Here is a 24,848-nt window from a genome sequence, read left to right on the forward strand (position 1 = left end):
CTTTGACTTCAGGACAAGACCCAGGGTGAGTTATAAAAGTACAATTCTCACAGTTGTGTGAGGTTATGATGGAACCTGGGTTAGAATGTGTAAACTAAGAGTCAAAGCAGAAAGGAAAAGCTATGTTTTCTATTAAGACAGTGCTGGCCCAGGCGCTAAGAGCTCCATTCTAGTTTTGACAAGCTCACTAATTCCTTCTGAGCCAGATAGTAAATATTTACAGGTTAAGAGACAAAATGGAAAATATTATGTAGTTACTTACATAATCTATTAAAATTAATGATTTGAAAACACAAAAAATATTCTTAGCTCCTGGGTCATAAAAATAACAAGTCTGATTTGGCCCACAGTCCATAGCTTACCAATTCCTGGGCTTAACTAAGATAGCTAAGGGGCTTCATCCATCTCTAAAATGTTATTAACTTCTGGAAGAACTTACTCTGAATTTTCCATTTAGTGGCTAATATCAGAAAAGTACTCAATTTATACTAAAAAAAGGGTGAATGTTTCATAGTTGAAAAGGCAAAGAACCCTTTGAAATCTCAAGAAACTCAGGCACCGGGAAGAATTACACCTCATGACCAAGACACACAGTGCCACCTTGTGGCTCATTTTTCAAGTGCAGGAAGTCGTAGGATTTGTAAATCCAGGTAGTGGCTTCCATGCCCACACTGATTTCTTATTTTAAATCTGTGACGAAAATTTACTACCCTCATTTTTTTTTAGATGAGAAAACTTAAGCTTATGAAGGTTAAATAAATTATGTTTACAAAACAAGCAGGGTCTAGTCTTCTGACTTAGTGTTCTTTCTATTCCTTCAAGGCTTGTATTCAGAAATCATAAACTTCATTCACAAATGAAAGGACAAAAACATGATGGTCTCCAAGAATCGGATTCCTTTGACTGTTCCCTAGATTTATTCTGTCCACTCCAAGTCACTGCTCTCACCTTCGTCTAGGCCATACGTACCACGTGCCTAGATTAACGATTTGTCTCCCTGACTTCATTTTTCTTGTCTTTATGTAGTGCTCATAAACTACTAAGAAAAGCCACTTAATAAAATCACAGTGCACACTTGCTCAGTAGTCTAGAGTGCTCCTTTCTTAACTGATTATGTCCAAATTCTTACTGGCATTATGACATTTGGCTCCAAACTTTCACTTTATTATAATCTCTTACTAATTCCTACCAGCTCTCTGGGCCAGTTAAGCTTTCCTACTTTTCCCACCCATCAAACACCAGACACGCAAATGAAATTGGATCCTCCTTGCACCTCCTCTTTCCTTATACATACATGCCTTGTCTTCCTGCCTGACAATTTTAAATCGAAGTGACAGATTCTCATTAAAAACAAAATTATATATAGTTTAAAAAAATCCAAACGTCCCAGTTTTTGCCTCTCCTCAAAACTGTCCTTCCCTGACACCTAACTGACCAGTATCTTATCAGATCTCTTCATGTCAGGTTTTCTCAACCTCAGCATAACTGCGCTTTTGGTGGGATAATTCTTTGCTGTAAGGGGCTGCAGGACGTGTATCAGCATCTGTGGCTTCTATTCACTGGATGCCAGTATGCATCCTCTCTCATCTGAGCTTTAATACCCCAAAATGTCAGCAGACATGGCGAAGTGTCCACTGAGGGATGGGGGCAAACTGTCCCTGGCTGAGAATCACTGTTTTAGGCATTTACATGCACACCAAAATACACAGATATGTTGTTAAAAAATTCCTGTATCACACTTCATATGGATATACATTAATAATGTGCCCATTCCTCCATCATTGGGCACTGACTTTCCTTCCTTTCATTCTTACAAATAATGTTAGAATAAATATTTTTATGAGTGCCCTATGTATATGTAGATCTTTTTAAGATTTTATTTATTTGAGAGAGAGAGAGAGAATGAGAGAGAGAGCATGTGAGGAGAGAGGTCAGCGAGAGAAGCAGACTCCCTGCTGAGCAGGGAGCCTGATGTGGGACTCCATCCTGGGACTCCAGGATCATGACCTGAGCTGAAGGCAGTTGCTTAACCAGCTGAGCCACCCAGATGCCCTGTAGATCTGTTTTCTATAGAACATATCGAAGTGTTATTGTTGGGTTATTGTTATTGTTATTGTTATTGATGGGTGTGTGCATTAAGAAGGTTAAAAAAAAAATCTGCCAAATCACTTTCTCCAAGGGCTACTCTTATATTGCCAACAAAAGCCTAGAGCGGATTTCTTCCCGGTATTTTAACTTGCTTAACACTAGATATTATCAACTTAAAATTTTTGCCAGCCTTAAAAGTAAAAAAGTTTCACTTTCTGTATTATTTTGTATCTCCCACACCATGAGCAATGGCAAAAACATTTTTTAACTTTAATGGGCTTTCCATTAACCTCTGCTAATCAATCTATCTGTACCACTCACCTCTTGGGACATTGTCTTTTACTTATGATTTGTAGGAGCTCTTTACATAGACTAGATAGCAACACAATGTTTTATAAATGTTACAAACTTTTTCCCAGCTCATCACCTGATAGTTTTTGTTTATGATATTTTATCACATGAAATTTTACTGTTATGTAATAAACTTTGTCGATCTCTCCTGTTGTGGCTTCTAGATTTCCTGTCTTCTGTTAAAAGGCCTTTCACACTCAAGTGATAAAAGTTTCTGTATATTCTTCCAGTACATTTATGAGCCTTAAAATCTCTTAATCTGTCTATAATTTATTGTTATACATAAGACAAAGATATAACTTTCATCCTTTCCACAAAATGGAGTTAATTATCTCAACATGATTTCTTGAATAAGCTATTATTTCTCCATTGATTGAAATGAATTTATTTCATTTAATAAGTAATTATTTAGTCCTACTACATGCTAGACCCTGTTCCAGGTGCCGGTGATACTCTATTGAATAAGAGAGACATAGGAGATAGGTTAATTAAAAGAGAAGACTGCAGAGTGTTAAAGCATTGTGAAAACAAAATAAAAGCCAAAACAAAACAAAACAAAAAACCACCCAAAACAGGGTGATGTGACAGCAGTGGTCTTCTGGTAAATGTTTAATAACCATCCCTGGTTTGTAGTACTTGTCCCAGTAAATACTCATACCATGCCGTGTTTTGAGCTACCATGTTGTCATCGGGTCTGTAAAATTTCCTGAAACTTTGAAAACTGGCTTGGGAACAAACTGGCTCCAGAACACCACTGTGTGATAGGACTGAAGGGGGCTAAGTTGGGAGGGTCTTCAAGGAAGGCCTATGGAGGTGTGATCTGAAGAGGACAGATACAAAGCTATAAACGATTGTTTGTGAGGGAAATACATTTCCAATAGAAGGAACAGCAAAGGCAAAGGAACTGGAGTGGAAAGAAGTTTGTTAATGTGAGGAATTACTAAAGTGTTCTTTCCTTCTGTGAAATACTACAGAATTAGCAGTGAGATGTGAAAGATTACTGGAGACATTTTAACACAGATGCCATTTGGGAGTAATGTCTTGCCTTTCTGTGTCTAGAACTATGTTTCTTTATCTTTATAATTCCCAAGACATCTGGTACAATGTTCAGAAAAAACATTATTCTGTGAGTAGCTCCATCTATCTGGCTCAAATGAGGTCACATAGACTTCTCAAGAGGGTTAAATCAAGCGGTTTCGATGGAGGTTCCGATCCTTGTGGAACTCGAGTCTAGTTATTAAATACAAAGCTTATCAGATGTAAGCACCCTGGGAGAGACACAAGCTTTATTTCATGCTCAAGGGCCCTAACCAAAACAGGTATCTTAGCTTTCTTATTTTGGTATGAAGAAATCTACTTGGCAATGCTAAGAATACATGGTGTTTGGCAAGTTCCTCCCAAAGGTTTTATAATCGGGGCTGGGAAAACAACACAAATACACATAAAATAGCAGAAGAGTAACAACTTATGGCAGTAAGAGATCACGTATTATGATAATTAAGTGCCAATATTAGTGGCATGGACATATAAAGAGAAAGGCTGTATCTGCTGAGAAAGGTAGAGAAAAATGCGTGCGGGCATCCTGGGGCTTAATCTGGGCCACAAACGGACTTCAGCTTCAGCTGGGAAGGGGGGAAGCGACTGAGGAGAACACAGTGGAAGAAAGACAGCACACAGGACAGGAATCAGACAGGCTTCATCAGAGAGGGAGGTAAAGTGGGAGGAGAGAGGAGGAAGGCTGGACAGATGCAATAAAGCTGGGTAATGAGTAAAGTAGCCTGGGGATTCTGGACAATGTCCCATAAGCGATGAAGAAGCAATATGAGCTCCTGAAAGAAGTGGAGATGGAGAGGAACTTAGTGAAAATGCAGTTAAGGAAATGAGCTACTATCACTCTTATGTCACCCAGGAGACCCCCCGGTGAGCCCAGCAGCCCACATCCACATACAGGCACAGGCAAATATGCATTTACGATTACTGCTCTAAGTTAAGTCTACCTTAATTTCCAGAATCTGAATGTTCTAAGTAAACCACATCCTAGAGGCTATGCTGACCGAACCTTATGAAAAGAGAGGAGCCTAGTTATATACCAATATTTCCACCTAAACAGCTCTATCTATAACACACCCGCGCCCCAAGTTGTTTCAGAGACGCAGGAAAGAATGAATACCAGGACTTTGGTCTGATTGGGATAAATTTTAATGACCTAAAATTGGGAAATATGCATCTTTGTGATCATTTTTTCTGGACCAATAACTGGTATAGATTCTGCACAAAAAGGAGCCAGGGTGAGCATGATTGGCCTGAGATTGACCAAGACACAACCAACCGCCTCTGGAACATGGACACTTACCTAGCAATCCCCTCCTTGGTGTAGAAGACAGAGTAGGTAAGGTTGTCTCCATGAGGATCTGATGCAGGTGTGCGCCACGTCAATTTGATGAAGCGGGTAGAGACCAGGGAGGCCACGACATCCCGAGGAGCTGAAGGCAGTGGTCCCGTTGTGGCTGGTGCTAGATGGTCAGTAGTGGCACTGGTCAGTGAAGTGGGAGGTAATGTTGGGATGGCAACATCTTGTCATGTGCAAACATTGGGGAATATGAAGGGCAAACCACGACGGTTTTAAAAAAGAGAACAGAAAAAACAAAAAACAAAAAAGAAATAAACAAAACCACGATGGGAAATAAAATAAAATGAATGAACATAAAAAAGGCCATTAAACTGAAGGCTAACATGCAGGCCGGGGTTAACTACTGAAAACTAATGGGCACTATTCAGACACATCACTGTAGAGCAAGCAGACTTTCTAGTCACTATAATGGTTGTGAGCAAGGGACAGGGAGGGTGACGGCTGAGAATAAAACATCTCACAGAAGGACACAGCAGTGACCAAGTAACTTTCTTTAATTCCGAAAGCAGCATGCAACATCTATTAAGCTTTGCACGTAGAAGTCTCCCCTATGAGAACACCTCAGTACTTTTAGCCACTCTATCAAATACGGAATAACACGTGCAGTGTGGATGAGCCTCATTGTTTTGGACATGGGCCCAGGCTGTCATGACCTCCCTGCAGAGCCGGTGTCTTCAGCTCTGCGGAAGACTCAGGAGCCACATCTTTAACTTTGTTTAATATTAAACCCTGCTCTCCGTAATTCGGCAAGACCCAGGCAAGTCTGACAACCTTCCTCATGTCACTAATATTTCATTTGCTACCTTTTTCATTTGTTTACCCACAAAAATATAAAAACATGAATCAAGAATTCCAAAACCACAGTACTTCTAGGAAGCTGATCTGCTCATTACGGTGCTCCCTGCAGTGTATACTAGCATGGCCTGCAGACTCAGGAACTGGACGGAGATGAAGCGGTGGGAGGTCAAAGCCCCGCTCATCAGAAGTCTCCGTTTGTACACTTGTAGTCATGGGTAACTTTATTACTCCTTAAGGAAGTCCACTCTGCTGCTGGACACTTCTGATTTTCCCAGTACTGAACCCAGAATCTCCTGCATCTTGGGGCCAGAGAGTAGAAGTATAATCTCACAACTTTTAACTAAAGGAGTTCGAATGAGTTGTGTGATAACCTTAATGGGAAAATTAGTAGAAGAGAAGCAGAGAGGAAAACATGAAAATTCTGGACCTAATTTTCAGTGAAATTGTAGCTCAATAAACTCCGGGAAAGGCCTGTGAACTGAGGGGATCTAAAGTGAGGCAGTCCACTAACTCTGCCAGACTGAGTAAGTTCTCCAAGGGAGTATGGAGAGGACCAAGCTGAAGTCATTACTTCAGTGGGGGAGGGGCAAGAGTCATCCAACAGCTACCGTTTCTACATGGCACTCTGGCTCTTCATGTGGACGCCCCGAATCCTGACAACAATTCTATGAAAAAAGCAGTCATTTTATTTCTGTCCTCTATGTAGAGACTGACATTTAAAAGAGCTAAATTGCTCATCCTAGGTCACAGACAGTAAAGGACGAACTGTTAAAATCAACACTGGTTTTCAGTTCCAGAGGCCTCCGTGTTTAGCCAACAGGAGTTCTACTTAGGTGGTGCCACAGTGGGCAACTCACTCACTCTCTCTTTTCCTCTCCTTATGAGAAAGTACACTGAAGAGTACAGAGTGCCATCAGAATATAAGACTATGAAGTCCCGGAAGACACAAGTCCACACTCCACTGACCCAAGCGTCCATGTTGTAAGAAAGTTATATGTGAATGGCCAGTAAGGTCTCATGCTTATTCCTGATGATTCGACAGATGTGTTGCTTCAGAGAAAATACCTCCTTCACAGCTTTCAGAGTTCTTTTTCATCGATGATGTCAGTTATTCACACAGCAGCCCCATGAGGGAGGGAGGGAATGACAGGATTGGAGGCTGGGGTAAAAGTTAGAAAGGAGTCAAAGACTCCCAGGTTTTTGGCTTGGGAGAATGTGTGGTTGGTTGGTGGTGTCACTCACAGAGAACGGCAACATTAAAAGAGACTAGAGACTGAAGGAGAGATGGCAAATTTGGTTCTGAACATGCTGGATCCAGAGTAATGGTCCGATATCTGCCAGAGAAATGTGGAAGAAGCCACTGGAAATATGAATCTCTGATTATAAAATTAAGTCACTAAAAACCCTTAGAGGGAAACGGTTCAAAGTGTAGCCTTAACACAGTCCTGCTTTGTTGCCTCATTTGTGTGGCTATCCAGAAACACACTAAGGAAAAGCCACTTCCAAGTCTGACCCGACTTACTAAGCTAGGTATTTCCCACCTATCTGCTGGCTGGAGCGGAGAGGAAATTCGTAACACGAGAGGCAGTATAGCATACTGGAAAAAGCCCAGGATTTCAAGCACAAAGACCCTGTGTTCAAAACTTGACTCTGCCACTTCCTAATAATGTGAAGCTGGGCAAGTCACTTAGTCTCTCTGATCTTAGTTACCTTGTGTATAAACTGGAAACACTCCCTAACCACATCCCAGGCTGATGGGAACCACATGAACATCAGTAAGAAAAGGCATGTGGGAAGTACTAGGTACACATTATCACCACAATTCGCTTGAATGGATGAAAAAGAGAAGAAGGTAAGTATAATGACAACCAGAGGGGAACGTAAGCAGGAAGGACCAGGGGACAGAAGTAATGGGTGATAATTGTCAGACAGGGAAACTTCAGTTAGCCTATGGACCTAGAGCACACATCTGTAAGTCATCAGAGGCATCAGCACTCCCATGTGTATTTTTCATGTTCATGATGAATCATGCTAACCCATAAGCTCCTCGAGGACAAAATCTGTACCTACTTCCTCTTGGCATCACTTACTGTGCCTATGTATACCGACATAATCAACAAATGTGTATTTATTGAATTACTAAGTGGGAGAAAATTCAGGGAGAATGTTGGTGCAATGGAGACCAGTGTTGCTAGAATCTCATCATACACAGTATTTTAATCTTTCTAGTTGATTCAAAGCACAAATAAATAACTATATAATTATGTTATATAAACATTTGCTTTGCAAGTGTATTTTATCAGTTATACCTAGAATAAAACAAAAGCTGAAGCAGACTAAAAAACGACCTCCAGTTTGAATGCATGCCCCGAACCACACCAGATCCATGAGCTCAGAGTGGTAGGTTACTGGCTTGAGGGGTATGAACTTCTGATCTTTGGCTAAATACTATCCATACAGACACAAGGGTTACCCCTAAAAGCCAGGCTTAAGGATAAAAACAAGACAATTTAAAAAAAAAAAAAAAAGCTAGGGAGAAACATCAGTGTTGCAGTGTGGGGAAGATGGATGTCAAGGGTTTAGTCCAAGCAAGTGTAGTCCACAAGACAACAGCAGCTCTGGGGGAGAGGAGGAGTCAGAACCCACAGCTGCTACAATACGTTATCCCAAATATCCAATATTCAACAAAAAATGAAGACACATACAAAGAAACAAAGTGTGGCCTATACTCAGAGGCTAATGTAAAAAATACAGTCAATACAAAAGGTCTCAGGGGGTCTCTGGATATTAGATTTAACAAAGACTTCAAAGCAACAGTTAAAAACATGTTCCAGGAACTAAAGAAAACTGTCAGGAACCACACAGGGTCTGTGATTACCTTACTGATGAGCTAATAAGACAGGCTATTATGTGTCATGGGTGCTGGCAGAAACACAAGTCTCGCATCAGAGACAAAACTTTATTACTCAAGGCAACGGCAACAGCTAGAGTTTCGTTTGTTTTCATCAGGTCCCATGCTCCCCAAGCCGCACAAAGGCAAAGCGAAGGCCCCAGACGGATGTGTACACACGCAGCAGGTTGCTACAGAAGACCCCTGAGCTTGAAGAATCCACGACTTCCACAGTAAGCCCCAAAGAACAGGCCTGTGGTGGATATCTGATTTCGTTCTGTTGTGATCAGGCAAGCACATTGTATGGCTGCCGTCCTTTTAAATTTCCTGAGACTTGTTTTATGTCCTAGCATATGGTCTATGCTGGAGATTGTTTTGTATGTGCTTGAAAAAAAACTGTATCTGTAGTTGATGGATGGGGATTCTAGAGTATCAGCAAAGTAGTTGTTAGAGTTAAGTCTTCTATACTCTTAACTTTTTCTAATTGTTTTAATTCATTTTTGAGAGAGTATTAAAATTTCCAATTATTATCACTAAATTTTGTATCTTTTCTTTGAACATATCAATTATAAATACATACATCTAATAACAGAGCCCCAAAATACACGAATTCAAAGAAATATGGAGCGACCCCCAGTTTTTGGAAATCAAACAACCCACTTCTTTAGTAACCCAAGGATCAAAGAAGAAATCACAAGAAAAATTTAAAAAAATATCTTTAGGGGCACCTGGATGGCTCAGTGGGTTTAGCCTCTACCTTCGGCTCAGGTCATGATCTCAGGGTCCTGGGATCAAGCCCCACCTCGGGCTCTCTGCTCAGCAGGGAGGCTGCTTCCCCCTCTCTCTCTGCCTGCCTCTCTGCCTACTTGTGTCTCTCTCTGTCATAAATAAATAAAATCTTTAAAAAAAACTTTAACTGAATGAAAATAAAAACACAACAAATTCAAAATTATGGGATGCAGCTAAAGCCATGCCTAAAGGGAAATTTAATACCTTTATAAAAAAAAGAAGCCTCACATGAATTACCCAATCTTTTACTTAGTGAAGAGTGTAGATCTTAAGCATTCTTTTTTTTTTTTTAAGATTTATTTATTTGACAGAGAGAGAGAGAGAGAGAGAGAGATCACAATCATGATCTGAGCCGAAGGCAGAGGCTTAAACCACTGACCCACCCAGGTGCCCTGATCTTAAGCATTCTCATAAACACACACAGTAAGGTGATGGGTGTTTTAAGTAACCTGTTAACCTGACTGTGGGAATCCTTTCACAATGTATACATATATCAAATCAACATGTTGTACACTTTAAATATATTACAATTTATCAATCATATCTCAATAAAGCTGGGAAAAATTAAATAATATTCCAGCCAGTTAAAAAAAAAGGACACAAGACTAAGAAATTAATAGAACACATAAGTTACCTAAATCAAGAATCAAAGAACGAACAATATGACCAACCATATAGATTGGTAAGTTACAAAGTAAAATTATAAACAAATTTAAGCCAATAAATCAGGTCACTCAGAAGGAAATAGAAAAATTCCCAGAAAGACAAAAATTACCAAACCTATTTACAAAGAAACACGAAATCTGGGTAGAACTATAAAAAATAGAGACATATGACTAGTAATTAAAAATATTCCCGCACAGGGACGCCTGGGTGGCTCAGTTGGTTAAGCAGCTGCCTTCAGCTTGGGTCATGATCCCGGCGTCCTAGGATCGAGTCCCGCATCAGGCTCCTTGCTCAGCAGGGAGCCTGCTTTTCCCTCTGCCTCTGCCTGCCACTCTGTCTACCTGTGCTCATTCTCTCTGACAAATAAATAAATAAAATCTTAAAAAAAAAATATTCCCACACAGACAAGTCTGAGTCCAGACAACTTCACTGGTAAAAGCTATCAAATATTTAAAATAAGAAATAATACTAATCCTTTACAACTCTTTTAGAAAACAGAAAAGAAACACTTCCAGCTCACTCTGTGAGGCCAATACTACTCCAATATCAAAGTCAAAGGAAAAGGAACTATAGATAAATATCCCTCATGACCGCAGATACAATAACTCTTAATGAAATACTAGCAAACCATATTTGGTAACACATGAGAAGGGTTATACAACATGACCAAGTAGGATTTATCACAGGAATCCAAGACTAGTTTGATATCCAAAAATCAATGCAATATACCACAGTAGAGAAGAAAAGAATAACTGATCACTTTAATAGATGCAGAAAAAGCATCTGACAAAATCAAACACCTACATATTCATGTAGGAATAGAATAGAATAGAAGGAATAGAAGCAAAGTTCCCCATCCTGAAAAACATACAGTGAAAATTACACTAAATGGCTAAAAAGTAAATGCTTTTTCCCTAAGGTTGGATATAAGACAAGGGTGTCAGTTCTCATTTCTCGTATTAAGCATTGTACTTAAAGTTCTAGCCAGTGCAGGAAAGCAAGAAAAAGAGACAAAGTAAATAAAGATTAGAAAGGAAGAAGGAATACTGTTTTTATTTGTGGATGACCTAATTATACCTGTATAGAAAGTTCTAATCTAAAAAAAAAAAAAAAAAAAAAAAGCTACTAGAATTGATAAGTTTAGTGAGGTCACACAATGCAGTCAATATACAAAACCAACTCAATGTCTATATACTAGGAGTGAACAACCCAAAAATGGAAATAAGAAAACAATTCCATTCATGATAGCATCAAAAAGAACAAAATATTTAGGAATAAATTTTAACAAAAGAAGTGTAAGATTTGTACCCTGAAAGCTACAACACATTGCTGGAGAGAAATTAAACAACATCTAAATAAAAAATACCTAAATGAAAAGAAGATCTAAATAAATAAATGTTCATGGATTAGACAACAATGTTATTAAGATGACAAGCTGCTCCTAAAACGTAATAGAAATGCCAAAGACCTAGAATAGCCAAATCAATTCTGAAAAAGAAAAAAAAGGGCTGGAAGACTTGCATTACCCAAATTTCAAAACTTACAACAGAGCTCCAGGAATCAAGACAGTCTGGTATTGGCATATGAATAGGCATAAAGATCAATGGAAGAAAACCAAGAGTCCATAAATAAACCCCTAAGTTTGTGGTCACTGGTTTTTGGCCAAGGCGTCAAGAAATTTTAATGTGGGAAGAACAGTCTTTTCAACAACTGGTGTGAGTACAACTATATATCCATATGCAAAGTAGTGAACTTAGATCTTTACTTAGCACCACAAGCAAAAATTAACTCAAAATGCCTCATAGACTTAATGGAAGAATTAAAACTTCTAGAAGAAAATATAGGAGGAAGTCTTCATGTCTTGGGTTAGAAAAGCATTTTTAGAGATGACAACAGAAGTATAAGATATAAAAGAAAAGAAATGATAAACTGCATTCTATTAAAAATAAAAACTTCTGCACTTTAAGAAAAACACAACTAAGTAAATGACAAGACAAGCCACAGACTGGCAGAAAATATTTCTGAATCATACATCTGATAAAGGACTTGAACATGTAATTCAGGACCAGAAGATAAAATGAACTTTTATATAAATCAATCAGAACAACAAATAACAAAATTTAAAAGTTAGCAAAAAACTCAGACATTTTATCAAGAAAACATAAGAACAGCTAATAAACTCATGAAAATGAGTGCAACATCATTAGTCATTAAGGAGATGTAAATTAAAACCACAATGACATACTACCACACACTCACTAGAATGGATATAATCAAAAAGGGTTCTGAGTTTCGTACCGACGCAGTACTGATAAGTGTTAGTGAGGGCAGTGAGGAACTGGAATCCTCATACGTTTTTGATGGGAACATATTAAGTCTTCTAACTGATGAACACAAATTGTCTTTTATTATTTAGATCTTTAATTTCTTTCAAAAATGTTAAGTTTTACACTTCTTTGGTTATTTTACTCCAAAGTGTTTTATTCTTATTGATGGTATCATAAACGAAATTACTTTAATTAAGATCACTCACTGTTAAGTGTACAGAAATACAAATGATTTTTGTATATGGATGCTGACTCTTGCTGAACTCTTTTATTAGTTCTAATAGTTTATTTGTGAATTCCTTATGATTTTCTATACATATAAGGTGATGTCATCTGTGAACAGAGAGTTTTACTGGTAGTTTCTTAAAAAGTTAAACACAGACTTTGCATACAACCCAGGAATTTTACTCCTAGGAATCTACCCAAGAGAAATGAAAACAAATGTCCATACAAAGATTTTTACACAAATGTTCACAGTATCAGTATTCAGAATACTTAAAAACTAGAAACAATCCAAGTGTCCACCCACTGGTAAACAGGTAAACCCTATCAGGTATACATCTTTTTTTTTATTATGTTCAGTTAGCCAACATAGAGTACACCATTGGTTTTTGAGGTAGTGTTCAACGATTCATTGAGGTGTATCTCTATAAAAGATATTACTCAGCAATAAAAATATAAAGATACTGATAGATGTCACAATGTGGATGATTTCAAAAATATTACCCTAAATGAAAGAACCAGTTGCAAAAGACTACATATTACGTGATTTCACTTTTATGTGAGAGAACTACAAAAGGCATGTTTATAAGCAACAGAAAGCAAATCATTGATTCTCTGTGGCTGGAGGCAAAAGGAGGTATTGACTGCAAGCATATATAAATGATTCGGGGGGGATGGAAATATTTTGTACCTATATTGTGATGATGACTACATAGCTCTAAATATCCACTAAAAATTACAGACATGTACACTTACAATGCATGAATTTTATGGTATGTAAATCATACTTAAATAAAATAATTAAGAAGAATGAAATGGCTTAACTTGGCTAGTTGGAACTACTCAACATACTTTCTCCAGTGTATAGTTAAGAAAGTTACAGAGTTACAATAGCAAGTTACAGAACCCTAGGACATTGCTGTGGCTCAAAACACCCAAATTTACAAATAATCTATCTGAAGTCTTCACAAAAATGAAGTATCCAGAAATTACTCAATGATTTTACAAATACCAATTAGTCATCAAGGGTCCCAAAGCATAAATGAAACCTTGGTGTTTTTTCTTAAGTCTGATTATATTAAGAGTTATGACGTGTTATGATGAGCACGGGGTGTTATACGCAACTAATGAATCATTGACCACTCCGTCAAAAACTAATGATGTACTGTAATGATGTCCTATATGTTGGCTAACTGAAATAATAATAATAAAAAAGAGTTATGCTGCTCCCTTTCCCTTTTGCCTCCTGAACACATCACTCCCCAAAACTACCTACAGAATGAAGTCCAAACACCCAAGTGCAGAGGTCAGGGTCCTGCATGCTGTGCTCGAGGTTTGCTTTGTTACTGAATAGGAATGGACGGTTCAACTTCGGTACCTATGGGCACACTGCTACTGTATTTGGAGCAATCAGGACCACATAATCTCAATCAAGCCAAACATAACTGGGAAATATGTCTGAGAAAAGTTATTAAGCTTTCAAAATCCAAACATCAAAAATGCTATGAGCTCTGACCTGCTGCCCAAATCCTTGGCAGCAGCTTCATACTGGCACTTTCACCGAAACCTAATGACCTTGATAGGCTTTGAAGTGGGACCAACTGAAAGGATCTGTGTGAGACCCCAAAGAAGGATTGTATTCTTCCTGGTGCTCCTTGAGGAAATCATCAGAACTATTTTCATTTTTCTAATAAATTGCTTTCCAACTCCAGCTACATTGTGGTTGATAGATCTGGTTTTCATACATTAGATTTGTGATTGATGAAGTGTCACGTTAGTAGTTTATGAGTTTAACCAATCCATCTATGCATGTAAAACAGTTTCTAGGTAGAGATCATTAAGTTCTGTGCTAGGCATGTTGCCCTCAGTTAAGTGGATCCAATTATCCTAATTTGACACCCACTCACACCAGCCAAGTGAGCTATGAGTAGGCACATTAAAGTTTTCTTTTGAAATCCAAATTTTGTTCCTTTTTCATAATCTTTCTTTGAAAACATATTAGTTTTAAAACTTCTTTCTTGCCTTTTGAAGGAGTTCAGAAGATTTTGAAGGTATCTTGGGAAAAATTTCTATCTTTCTATCCTTTCATTTCCTTGTATAAAAGAATATACTAAAGTGATTATTTCCCAGGAATGTTCATAGCGGCATTATTCAAAATTCATTGTTCAAAACTGGCCAAATTAACATGGAGCTTTATTGCTCTAAACATAATAGCAATGTCAACAAAAATATAGTTCCACAGAGCATTTCTTTTGGGAGATGTTAACAAGTATGGCATAAAAAGAGAGAGAGAGAACAATTGTATTTGTGAGATTGTGCAGATCCGCCATACATTTTAGCATATTAAAGACTCCCAGCAATTCTATAGGAGAAAAACTTGTTCAGTTTGTTAACCTAGAATTTCCCATTCCTATATAATTGTGAAATCTCTTTTCCCAAACAGTAGCCTAGTTTTTTAAAAGTCTCCATATAAACAGAGCTTTCAATACTGTTTTTAAAGATTTTATTTATTTGTTTGACAGGGAGAGACACAGCTAGAGAAGGAACACAAGCAGGGGGAGTGGAGGAGGGAGAAATGGGCCCCCTGCAGAGCAGGGAGCCCGATGAGGAACTCAATCTCAGGACCTGGGATCATGACCTGAGCCAAAGGCAGACACTTAACAACTGAGTCACCCAGGGGCCCCGAAAAGAAAGACTTTCAAAAATACAAAAACAAAAACAAAAACAAAAACAAAACAAAACAAAAATACAAAAACAAGCAGCTCTCCCTAAATTCTATGACAAAGTAAAAGTAATACTCTTATTAGCCAAAAAAAGGCCAGAATGTCTGTTTATATGTAAGTAAACATATGCTACTTAACACATATGTTATTAAACTATTTTTTTCTATTTTGTAAAAGTTTCACCAAACTTATTTTTCTAATAAAAGTCAGATGCATTCAATACTCAATGTCACAAGATAAGCTTTCAAATTTTCTTATCAGTATTGAATTCTCTATTTTATAAAAGTTTCACCCAACTTATTTTTCTTTTTTTTTTTTTTTTTTATTTATTTTTTTTCAGCGTAACAGTATTCATTCTTTTTGCACAACACCCAGTGCTCCATGCAAAACGTGCCCTCCCCATCACCCACCACCTGTTCCCCCAACCTCCCACCCCTGACCCTTCAAAACCCTCAGGTTGTTTTTCAGAGTCCATAGTCTCTTATGGTTCGCCTCCCCTCCCCAATGTCCATAGCCCCCTCCCCCTCTCCCAATCCCACTTCCCCCCAGCAACCCCCAGTTTGTTTTGTGAGATTAAGAGTCATTTATGGTTTGTCTCCCTCCCAATCCCATCTTGTTTCATGTATTCTTCTCCTATCCCCCTACCCCCCCATGTTGCTTCTCCATGTCCTCATATCAGGGAGATCATATGATAGTTGTCTTTCTCCGATTGACTTATTTCACTAAGCATGATACGCTCTAGTTCCATCCACGTCGTCGCAAATGGCAAGATTTCATTTCTTTTGATGGCTGCATAGTATTCCATTGTGTATATATACCACATCTTCTTGATCCATTCATCTGTTGATGGACATCTAGGTTCTTTCCATAGTCTGGCTATTGTAGACATTGCTGCTATAAACATTCGGGTACACGTGCCCCTTCGGATCACTATGTTTGTATCTTTAGGGTAAATACCCAGTAGTGCAATTGCTGGGTCATAGGGTAGTTCTATTTTCAACATTTTGAGGAACCTCCATGCTGTTTTCCAGAGTGGTTGCACCAGCTTGCATTCCCACCAACAGTGGAGGAGGGTTCCCCTTTCTCCACATCCTCGCCAGCATCTGTCATTTCCTGACTTGTTAATTTTAGCCATTCTGACTGGTGTGAGGTGATATCTCATTGTGGTTTTGATTTGTATTTCCCTGATGCCGAGTGACGTGGAGCACTTTTTCATGTGTCTGTTGGCCATCTGGATGTCTTCTTTGCAAACAATCCAATCAAGAAATGGGCAGAGGACATGAACAGACATTTCTGCAACTTATTTTTCTAATAAAAGTCAGATGCATTCAATACTTAATGTCACAAGATAAGCTTTCAAATTTTCTTATCAGTATTGAATTCTTAACCTACTACACTATTAACAAATGTAGCCGGCTTCTGATTAGGGCTAATGAAGTACTCAGTGGTTAGTGCTAAAGAAGCCTGACCTGAAACTCCGGATTTCTGAACAAAAAGAAAATTGCTCTGTGGTTACACAGAAGTGTTTCCTACACTTCTGCTCCCAGCCAGGCTCCTGAGAGTGGATGTAGGAATGACCAGGCTGAAGGGTATCACCACTTCGAGAGAAAGAACAATGAACGACTTTCTGTTGATGAGTGGAGCACCAGATTCTTGTAAGAACTAATAATTTCTCAACTTTTCAACAGTTCCTTTCTACCTTGTCTTACCTTATAACTTTAATTTGCAAAAATTAAAAAAATTTAAAAAATCAACCTCCTCCAAACAACAATGACAAAACAAAGAACAACTTGGTGAAAGCATGCTGGCATTTCAGAAAGCATCTATAATGTAGTATCATCAGAATACCAGTAGTCCAAAGAGACAAGGTATTTTCATAACTGCCACTGGAAAATCAATCAGAATTGCAATAGATGCTTGTCCCATTCCGAAATTATCATAAAAATATATTTATGAATGTTCAAGCATGTCAGTATTCATCCTTAACATTTCTCTACTGGGCCCTACTCCACAATTCTGATAGAGAAGTTCATTTTCTCCTCCCACTATAAATAGCCCAAAGAAAGCAATAAAAAAACCTTGAGAAGCACAGAAAAACAACAAGAGTCCAATAAAACAACTGTTCCTTTTAGATTAAAGACATTCAAATGAAGTATTTACACTCAACGGGGAAACAACAATTACATTAGGCTATTAATCATAGCACTTTACTAAAAATAAAAACTCTACCAGAATGTGAGAAGAGCTGCAAATTGTTTGCTCCTGAGAGTAATCTATCACATAAAGGAGCCACTGAAAATGTGGCAGTTACAATGAGCTCAAAGCTGCGCACTGGTTTTTCTCAATGGTGTCTCTCAACAGGCATATTTCATGGGAGCTTTTAAGTGAGAAGCATAAGAAAAAGATTTGGGGCGCCTGGGTGGCTCAGTGGATTAAGAAAAAGACAGATTTCCTCCCACTTTCTCAAACTAATACAATTTCATGACTATTCTGATTTAAAATATTTAATTTAAAATATAATATATTTTAAATTTAAATTTAAAATATAATAATTTAAAATTTAAAATATAATAATTTAAAATATAATAATATTGAATTAAGAAAACCGAAGCAGAGGAATAATGCTACACAATGATGATTTAGGCTTAAGCATCCTCTTAGACTGTCACAATCTGCTTTATAAACATCTGCTTTCAGGAGACTCCTATAAAGAAATATCTATAGCCCTATCTCATTCTGCTGGATGCTCCACATGAGAATTAGTGTTAAAAATCTCAGGGTTTTTATAGATTCTAAAGGTTCAAAGTACAGGTAAGAAAGAAGCTCTAAAAAACAGAGATTTTAAAAAATTATAGTTTAAAGTAAGGAATAACTTTTAAAACATCAAACTCTATCCAACAGTAAAATGGGATGTCTTATGAGAAAGAATGTCGTACCACTGGAAAATGGTAAGGGTTCTTCTTTTTTTTTTTTTTTTAAGATTTTATTTATTTATTTGACAGAGTGAGATCACAAGTAGGCAGATAGAGAGAAGGAAGCAGGCTCTCCGCCAAGCAGAGAGCCCGATGCAGAACTCGATCCCAGGACCCTGAGATCATGACCTGAGCCGAAGGCAGAGGCTTAACCCACTGAGCCACCCAGGCGCTCTGGTAAGGGTTATTCTTAAGACAATCGTTGTATAGGTAAAACTTAGAATTCTCAAATTCTATTATTTTCTAAAACAAAAAAATGATCTTGCTAATAAATCTCAGCTATTCTATGCTTAATATATCACTTGTTTGAAGTGGCACAAGTCTGGGGCACCTGGGTAGCTCAGTGGGTTAAGCCTCTGCCTTTGGCTTAGGTTATGATCTAGGGTCCTGGGATCAAGCCCCACATTAGGCTCCCTACTCAGTGGGAAGCCTGCTTCTCTCCCTCCAATCCCATATTCTCTTTCATTCTCTCTCTCAAATAAATAAAACCTTTTAAAAAAATGAGCTGGCACAAGTCTCATTGCTATGTACTATTAAAAAGAAAGATAGTTTACAACCAAATTGCTTTGTGAAATTGTGACATGAATTTTAAAAACTTGGCAGATACATGCTATTTTCCTTCTAGGTTTATGTGACAGAAACAATGATCTGTTGCCTACTTTTGATTTGGGAATCATCTTCCATATTACAAGTCACATTATTTAACTTCTAAAAGAAGAAATCAAAATGTTTATTTAGCATGCAAATGACTCCCAAATATCTTGAATTTCCTTGAAGTTTTCATGCAAATTTAGATATTTTTATTGACGCCAGTCTCCATCTAATTAGCTCTAAAACTACTTTCCATTTCTTAGATATTCATAAATATTAATCCCATCAGCAGGATTAAAACAGATATGCTCCAGATCCCTATTCATATTTAAATAAAATCTGCACAAATATTTATAAGTCAACAACCTTGATGCAGAAACTGATTTAAAAGGATGCAGTTATAAAGACAAAATTAAACTGACTAAATATACATTATTTATTAATAATACTTACTGAAATGCTACATGTCAGGCAATGCTAGGAATCAGACAGATACAGGACACAAATAATAAAAGGCACAAATCCTTTTCCTAGTGACCTTACAGTTTAGCAGGGAAGAACTGTATGAATCCAAAGGCTATGTTAAAGGAAAAGTAGGCAGTCCTAGAAAGGAGAACAAATAAATGTAAAATGAGGTAAAAAGTAAGAGATTTATTCCAGTTGGAAGACTGCCGTGCTACAGCTGTGGTAGCATTTAAAACTGGGCCTTGAAAGATGTACAAGATTTGGTCCTAGTAGGAGGGAACTGATTTTAAGAGTGCAACACTTAAGTGATAAAAACGTAAGGTGGGTGAGGAACTGAAGTTAATGGGTTTGGTGGGATAGAAGTGACATATCCACAGGATTACGCTATAAACGGATCTGTTTGTCTGTCAGTTGGACAGGCTAGGTTCATATCCTGGCTCGGACACATATTTAGCTGTGGGATCCTGGGCAGGTTAATGTTTTTAAACCTCGTATTTCCTAAGTAGACATACAAATAACAGCATCCATTTTACTGTGTTGATGTAAAGATGAAAAGAGATAATATACTAGAGGCATTTAGCAAGTTCCCTGGCACATACTGGGATATATTTTAAGAAGTCTGTCTGGTCTTCACAGTTTCTGAAAATGCTTCAGAGCCATAAAGGTAAAATGGGTATCTTGTTAGTAATGAAGGTGACTTCTGGACCCCACCAAAAGGTGGAGGCTGTTGCCAGGAGGACCAACCATATGATAAAAGGGCTGGAACTTTCAGTCCACCTCTCAACTCCCACTTCTAGGGAGGGAAGAGGGGTGAAGGTTGAATTAGCCAACGGCCAATGACTTAGCCAATCATGACTATATCATGAAGCCTCCATAAAAACCCAAGAGGACAGGGGCACCTGGGTGGCTCAGTGGGTTGAGCATGCAACTCTTGGTTTCAGCTCACGTCATGATCTTACAGTCATGGGATCAAGCCCTGCATCAGGCTTTACACTCAGTGGGGAGTCTGCCTGGGATTCTTTCTCTTCCTCTGCCCCTCCTCCCACTTGCATGCTCTCTCTCTTTCTCTCAGAATAAATAAATCTTTTTTTTTTAAGATTTTATTTATTTGACAGAGAGAGAGATCACAAGTAGGCAGAGAGGAAGGCGGGGGGAGGGGGACGCAGGTTCCCTGCTGAGCAGAGAGCCCGATGCGGGGCTCGATCCCAGGACCCTGAGATCATGACCTGAGCTGAAGGCAGAGGCTTAAACCACTGAGCCACCCAGAGGCCCCCAGAATAAATAAATCTTAAAAAAAAAAAAAATGAAGACAGCTTTTAACCTTTTTTAGGAAGCTTCTACACTTGGGGAACCAAAAAACTCTCACATCAACAAGCCAGGCCCCAAATTCCATTGGCACCCTGACCTATGTATGTCTTCACTGGTTGTTGATTCATATATTGTATCATATTCTCTAGTAAACTGGTAAATGTGTTCCCCTAGGTTCCGTGAGCCACTCTAGCAAATTAATTGAACCTAAGAAGGAGGTCACTGGAACTGTATTCTGTAGCCAGATGGTCAGAAGCACAAGTGACAGCCTGGGGCTTGGGACTGATGTCTGAAGGTGGTGGTGGTATCAGGAGAGGTGGGGGAGGAGTACTGTAGGACTGAGCCCTTAACCTGTGGAATCTGATACTGTTTCTGAGCAGACAGTGTTAGAGTTGAGCTGAACTCCTGAACACCCTTGCTGGTGTCCAAGAATGGATTGTTCAAGAATGTTTGTGGGAAGGGACACCTCTCCTCATGTTGGAATTCAGTTCAGGAATCCTAAAGATAACTGTTCAATTAATATTAACTTATTATTAACAATGGTAACAGTTAAATCTAGTTAAGTTGCCTTCCCCTCCAATCAAAAACTCTTGAAATTGCTGGAAAAAACACTTGGAAAATAAAAGATGCCATCATTAAAATTAAAATGTTGAGGACTTCTTAAAAAATAGGAAGTGGTTTGGTGAAAACAAAAAAATACAGTAAATCTATAGCCCCAACTGACAAAAGAAGACAACATTTTTCTAAAGAACAGATAAGAGCAAGCCCAGACATGTTCCACAGACTAAAGACATGAGAAAACACATGGGCAATTAAGTAAAGAACAATCTTCGAGATACCTGGGTCAAATGTTTCACCTTCTGCTCATACTGAGTCATACATGCCCTGGTGTTACCCTTCACCTAAAACCTTTGTCCCAAAAAGAGTACAAAGCAAACTTTCAAGAATAGACTACATAGGTAAATAACAAGCAAGCAAAGATAAAGATAAGTATGTCTAGAAAGTTAAGGCATTTGGAATTTCACAATGAAAACGAGGCACAAAATTCAATAAAAGAAATAATAACCAAGAGAACAGAAAAAGCAAATGTCAGAAAACTTTAAAAGATGTTAAAGATCGGGGTGGGTGGGTGGTGGCTCGGTCATTAATCATCTGCCTTCAGCTCAGGTCATGATCCCAGGGTCCTGGGATAGGGCCCTCCATCCGGCTCTGTGCTCGGGGAGGAGTCTGCTTTTTCCTTCTCCCTGTGCCCCGCCCCCCAACTTGTGCACTTTCTCTCTCTCAAGGAAATACATAGAATCCTTAAAAAAAAAAAAAAAAAAAAAAGATGTTAAATATGTTTTTGAGAGTTTTTTTCTTTTTATTGGGGGTGGGGAAGTGGGTAGAGGATGGGAGAAATACGTGATGAGGATTAAGGAGTGTACTTGTTGTGATGAGCACTGAGTGTTGTATGGAAAAGTTGAATCCCTATATTGTACACCTGAAACTAATACTACACTGTATGTTAACTGGAATTTAAATAAAAACTTAGGAAAAAAGAAAAAAGAAGATGTTAAAGGTCTGAATACCATAAAACAAGAAGAGCCCATTTTTTACAAAACATTTAGAGATCTTAGAAATTAAAAATATAGACAGGAGAGATGTTTGTTTTCAGTCCTGGTATGGAAAGAGCTTGAAAGTCACCATTCCTGTCCAGGAAAAAGCTAGACAAACTTAAAAAAGAAAGAAACTTAAAATGAACAACTTCTCTTGGATTCTTCAGAGAACTAAGATTACAACTCAGAGTGCCACCCTCAAATCCGGAGAGACAGTGCAGCCACAGAGATACAGCAATCAAGATCTGCTTATGTGAAGTCAAAGTCAATGGAGACATAAATCGACAGGAACATTTAAATGGTAATTTTGATGAATTGCTGGAGGTTAAGTGTGAACTACTGTAAGAATAAGAAATTCCTGGAGGCCACAGTCTTACTGATGATGCTATATTTCTGTGGGTTTTCTATCTAGAAACTCCACCAGGTTCTCACCATGAGGATCCAAAAAAGATCTCCAGTACAAGGGAGTGGGGGGAGTAACAATTGTGAAAAATGCCCAGAGCGTTTTTTGTAACAAAGGCCTACTTTCCAGAAGAAAAGAATCTGCTAGAGCACCATTTTGAAACCTTATTCCAGCTACAGAATGGAAGTTCTACCCTCCAACTTACAGGTTTCCTGTTTCACCTAAGAGGTGTTGGGTGGGCTGGGAGGGGTGGGGTGGTTGGGCAAAGAGAGGGCAGAATACAATAACCTACAGTCAGCACAGGACGGGGCTTTAAGGAACAGAGTGGAAACACTATCAGCAAGGAAGGGAACAGGAAATAGCGGGGAAAGCTCTACCACTTGTGATAGTCACAGTCATGAGACATAAGGCCATTTAAAATCTGAGACTTAATCATAAAATAGTCCTCTTTGTCCATATCTTAACACCCCACAATGGGGCTCAAGGAAAGTAACAATGGGTTACAGGTGAAAGAACTATGAGAAACACTCTGAGGAACAGAATATAGGAAAGTTCCAAAGTCAAGAGGAAAGGCCAAAAAATCAAGTACAACAGGGAAATATGAAACCTCTGGTATCTACAGCTATAATAAACCAGTTCCTCCCTGGATTAACATAAATCCTCACACTAGAGCTCTATTTACCTCAGTTTCCATTACCTGAAACAAGATGCCTAACTTTCAACAACAGATTACAGGGTATGCCAAAAGGCAAGGGAAAAACACCACAAACAGTCTGAAGAAATGAACAACCATCAGAACAATATCTTATGACATAGATGTTGGAATTATGAGATAGGAAATGTGAATTAACTATGATTAACAGGCTTAGGGCTCTAATGAAAAAGGTAGATAACATATACAAACAGATGAATAAGCAAAGAGACAGAACTCCAAAGAAACAAATCAAACCCTTCAAATAAAAAACACAGTTAACAGAAAAGAAGAATGCCTTTAATGGGCTAATCAGTAGTAGACTTGACATGGCTGAGAAATAATCAGTCAGTCTGAAGATAGGTCCCAAACTGAAATGAAAAGAAGAAGAATGGGAAAAAAAAAACACCACCACCAAAAAACAGAACATCCAAAAACTTTCGGACACTCAAGAATTAGAACATATGTCTAACTGAAATACCAGAGGGAGAACAAAGAGACACTGGAGCAGAAAAAAATATCTGAAGTGATAATGGCTGAGAACTTCCCCAAATTAATGACAGATACCAAACCACCTACCTGGGAGACTCAGAGAACACAAAATAAGATAAATGTTAAAAAAAAAAATTATGCCTAACAATATCATCTTCAAACCGCTAAAAACCAAAGACAAAGAGAAATTCTTGAAAGAATTCAACAGGGAAAAGAAAATCACTTTGTTTATAGAGGAATAGTTAAGATTATATAATAAACTTCTTGTCAAAAAGATACATAAGGAGAGACTGAAATGAAATCTTTAGTGTTCAAAGAAAAAAAATAACCACCAACCTTGAATTTTGTATCTATATTCTATATCTATCTAATTCTCTATCCTAAAACTATCCCTCAAGAGTGAAAAGGAGGTGCCTCAGTGGCTCGGTCGGTTGTTAAGTGTCTGACTTTGGCTCAGGTCATGATCCCAGTGTCCTGGGAGCAAACCCCCTGTTGACCCCCCTGTCAAGCTCCTTGCTCAGTAAGGAGCCTGCTTCTCCCTTTTCCTCTGATCCTCCCGCTGCTCTGACAAATAAATAAATATTCTTAAAAAAAAAAAAGAGTGAAGGAGAAATACACTTTCTCAGACAAACAAAAACTGACTAAATTTGCCACTAGTTGATCTGTCCTGAAAAAGAGGTTACAAGTTCTTCAAGCGAAGAAAAATTAAATAGGTCAAAAACTTGGATCTACATTTAAAAAAAGAGTGTCACAGAAGGAATAAATGAAAAATAAATTTTTTGTAAAAAAGTCCTGATTTTCATATTCTTAATAAATACAAAAGGTAACTGCTTAAAGTAGTAATATGGATAAATGAACCAGATGACTGCAATCAGAGGAATGGGAAGGAAGAATCAGAAATATTCTGCTATAAAGTACTTACACTAAAGGAAGAAAGCATAGTATTATCTGAAGATGAACTTTGTTAAAAATGTATTTGTAAAATCTAGGGAAATCACCAAAAACATTTTAAAAGAAGTATAACTGACACTAAGAGAGAAAATGAAATAGAATCATGTAAAATACTC

General features: G+C 38.1%; 1 protein-coding gene across 9 annotated transcripts in view; it reads right to left on the reverse strand.

The window, feature by feature from the left end:
* The window catches only part of NEO1 (neogenin 1), a 237,244-nt gene that overhangs the window by 58,205 nt on the left and 154,191 nt on the right, over positions 1-24,848 (reverse strand). For 5 of the 9 annotated variants that reach the window (XM_046008198.1, XM_046008196.1, XM_046008195.1 and 2 more), the window contains exon 8: positions 4,793-5,012. In XM_046008198.1, coding sequence (XP_045864154.1) covers positions 4,793-5,012 — 220 coding nt within the window. The remainder of the gene's footprint in view (positions 1-4,792; positions 5,013-24,848) is intronic. The other 4 variants (XM_046008203.1, XM_046008199.1, XM_046008201.1 and 1 more) reach the window with 1 other exon arrangement.

Source organism: Meles meles, chromosome 6 (assembly GCF_922984935.1).
Source record: "Meles meles chromosome 6, mMelMel3.1 paternal haplotype, whole genome shotgun sequence".
Taxonomy (NCBI): domain Eukaryota; kingdom Metazoa; phylum Chordata; class Mammalia; order Carnivora; family Mustelidae; genus Meles; species Meles meles.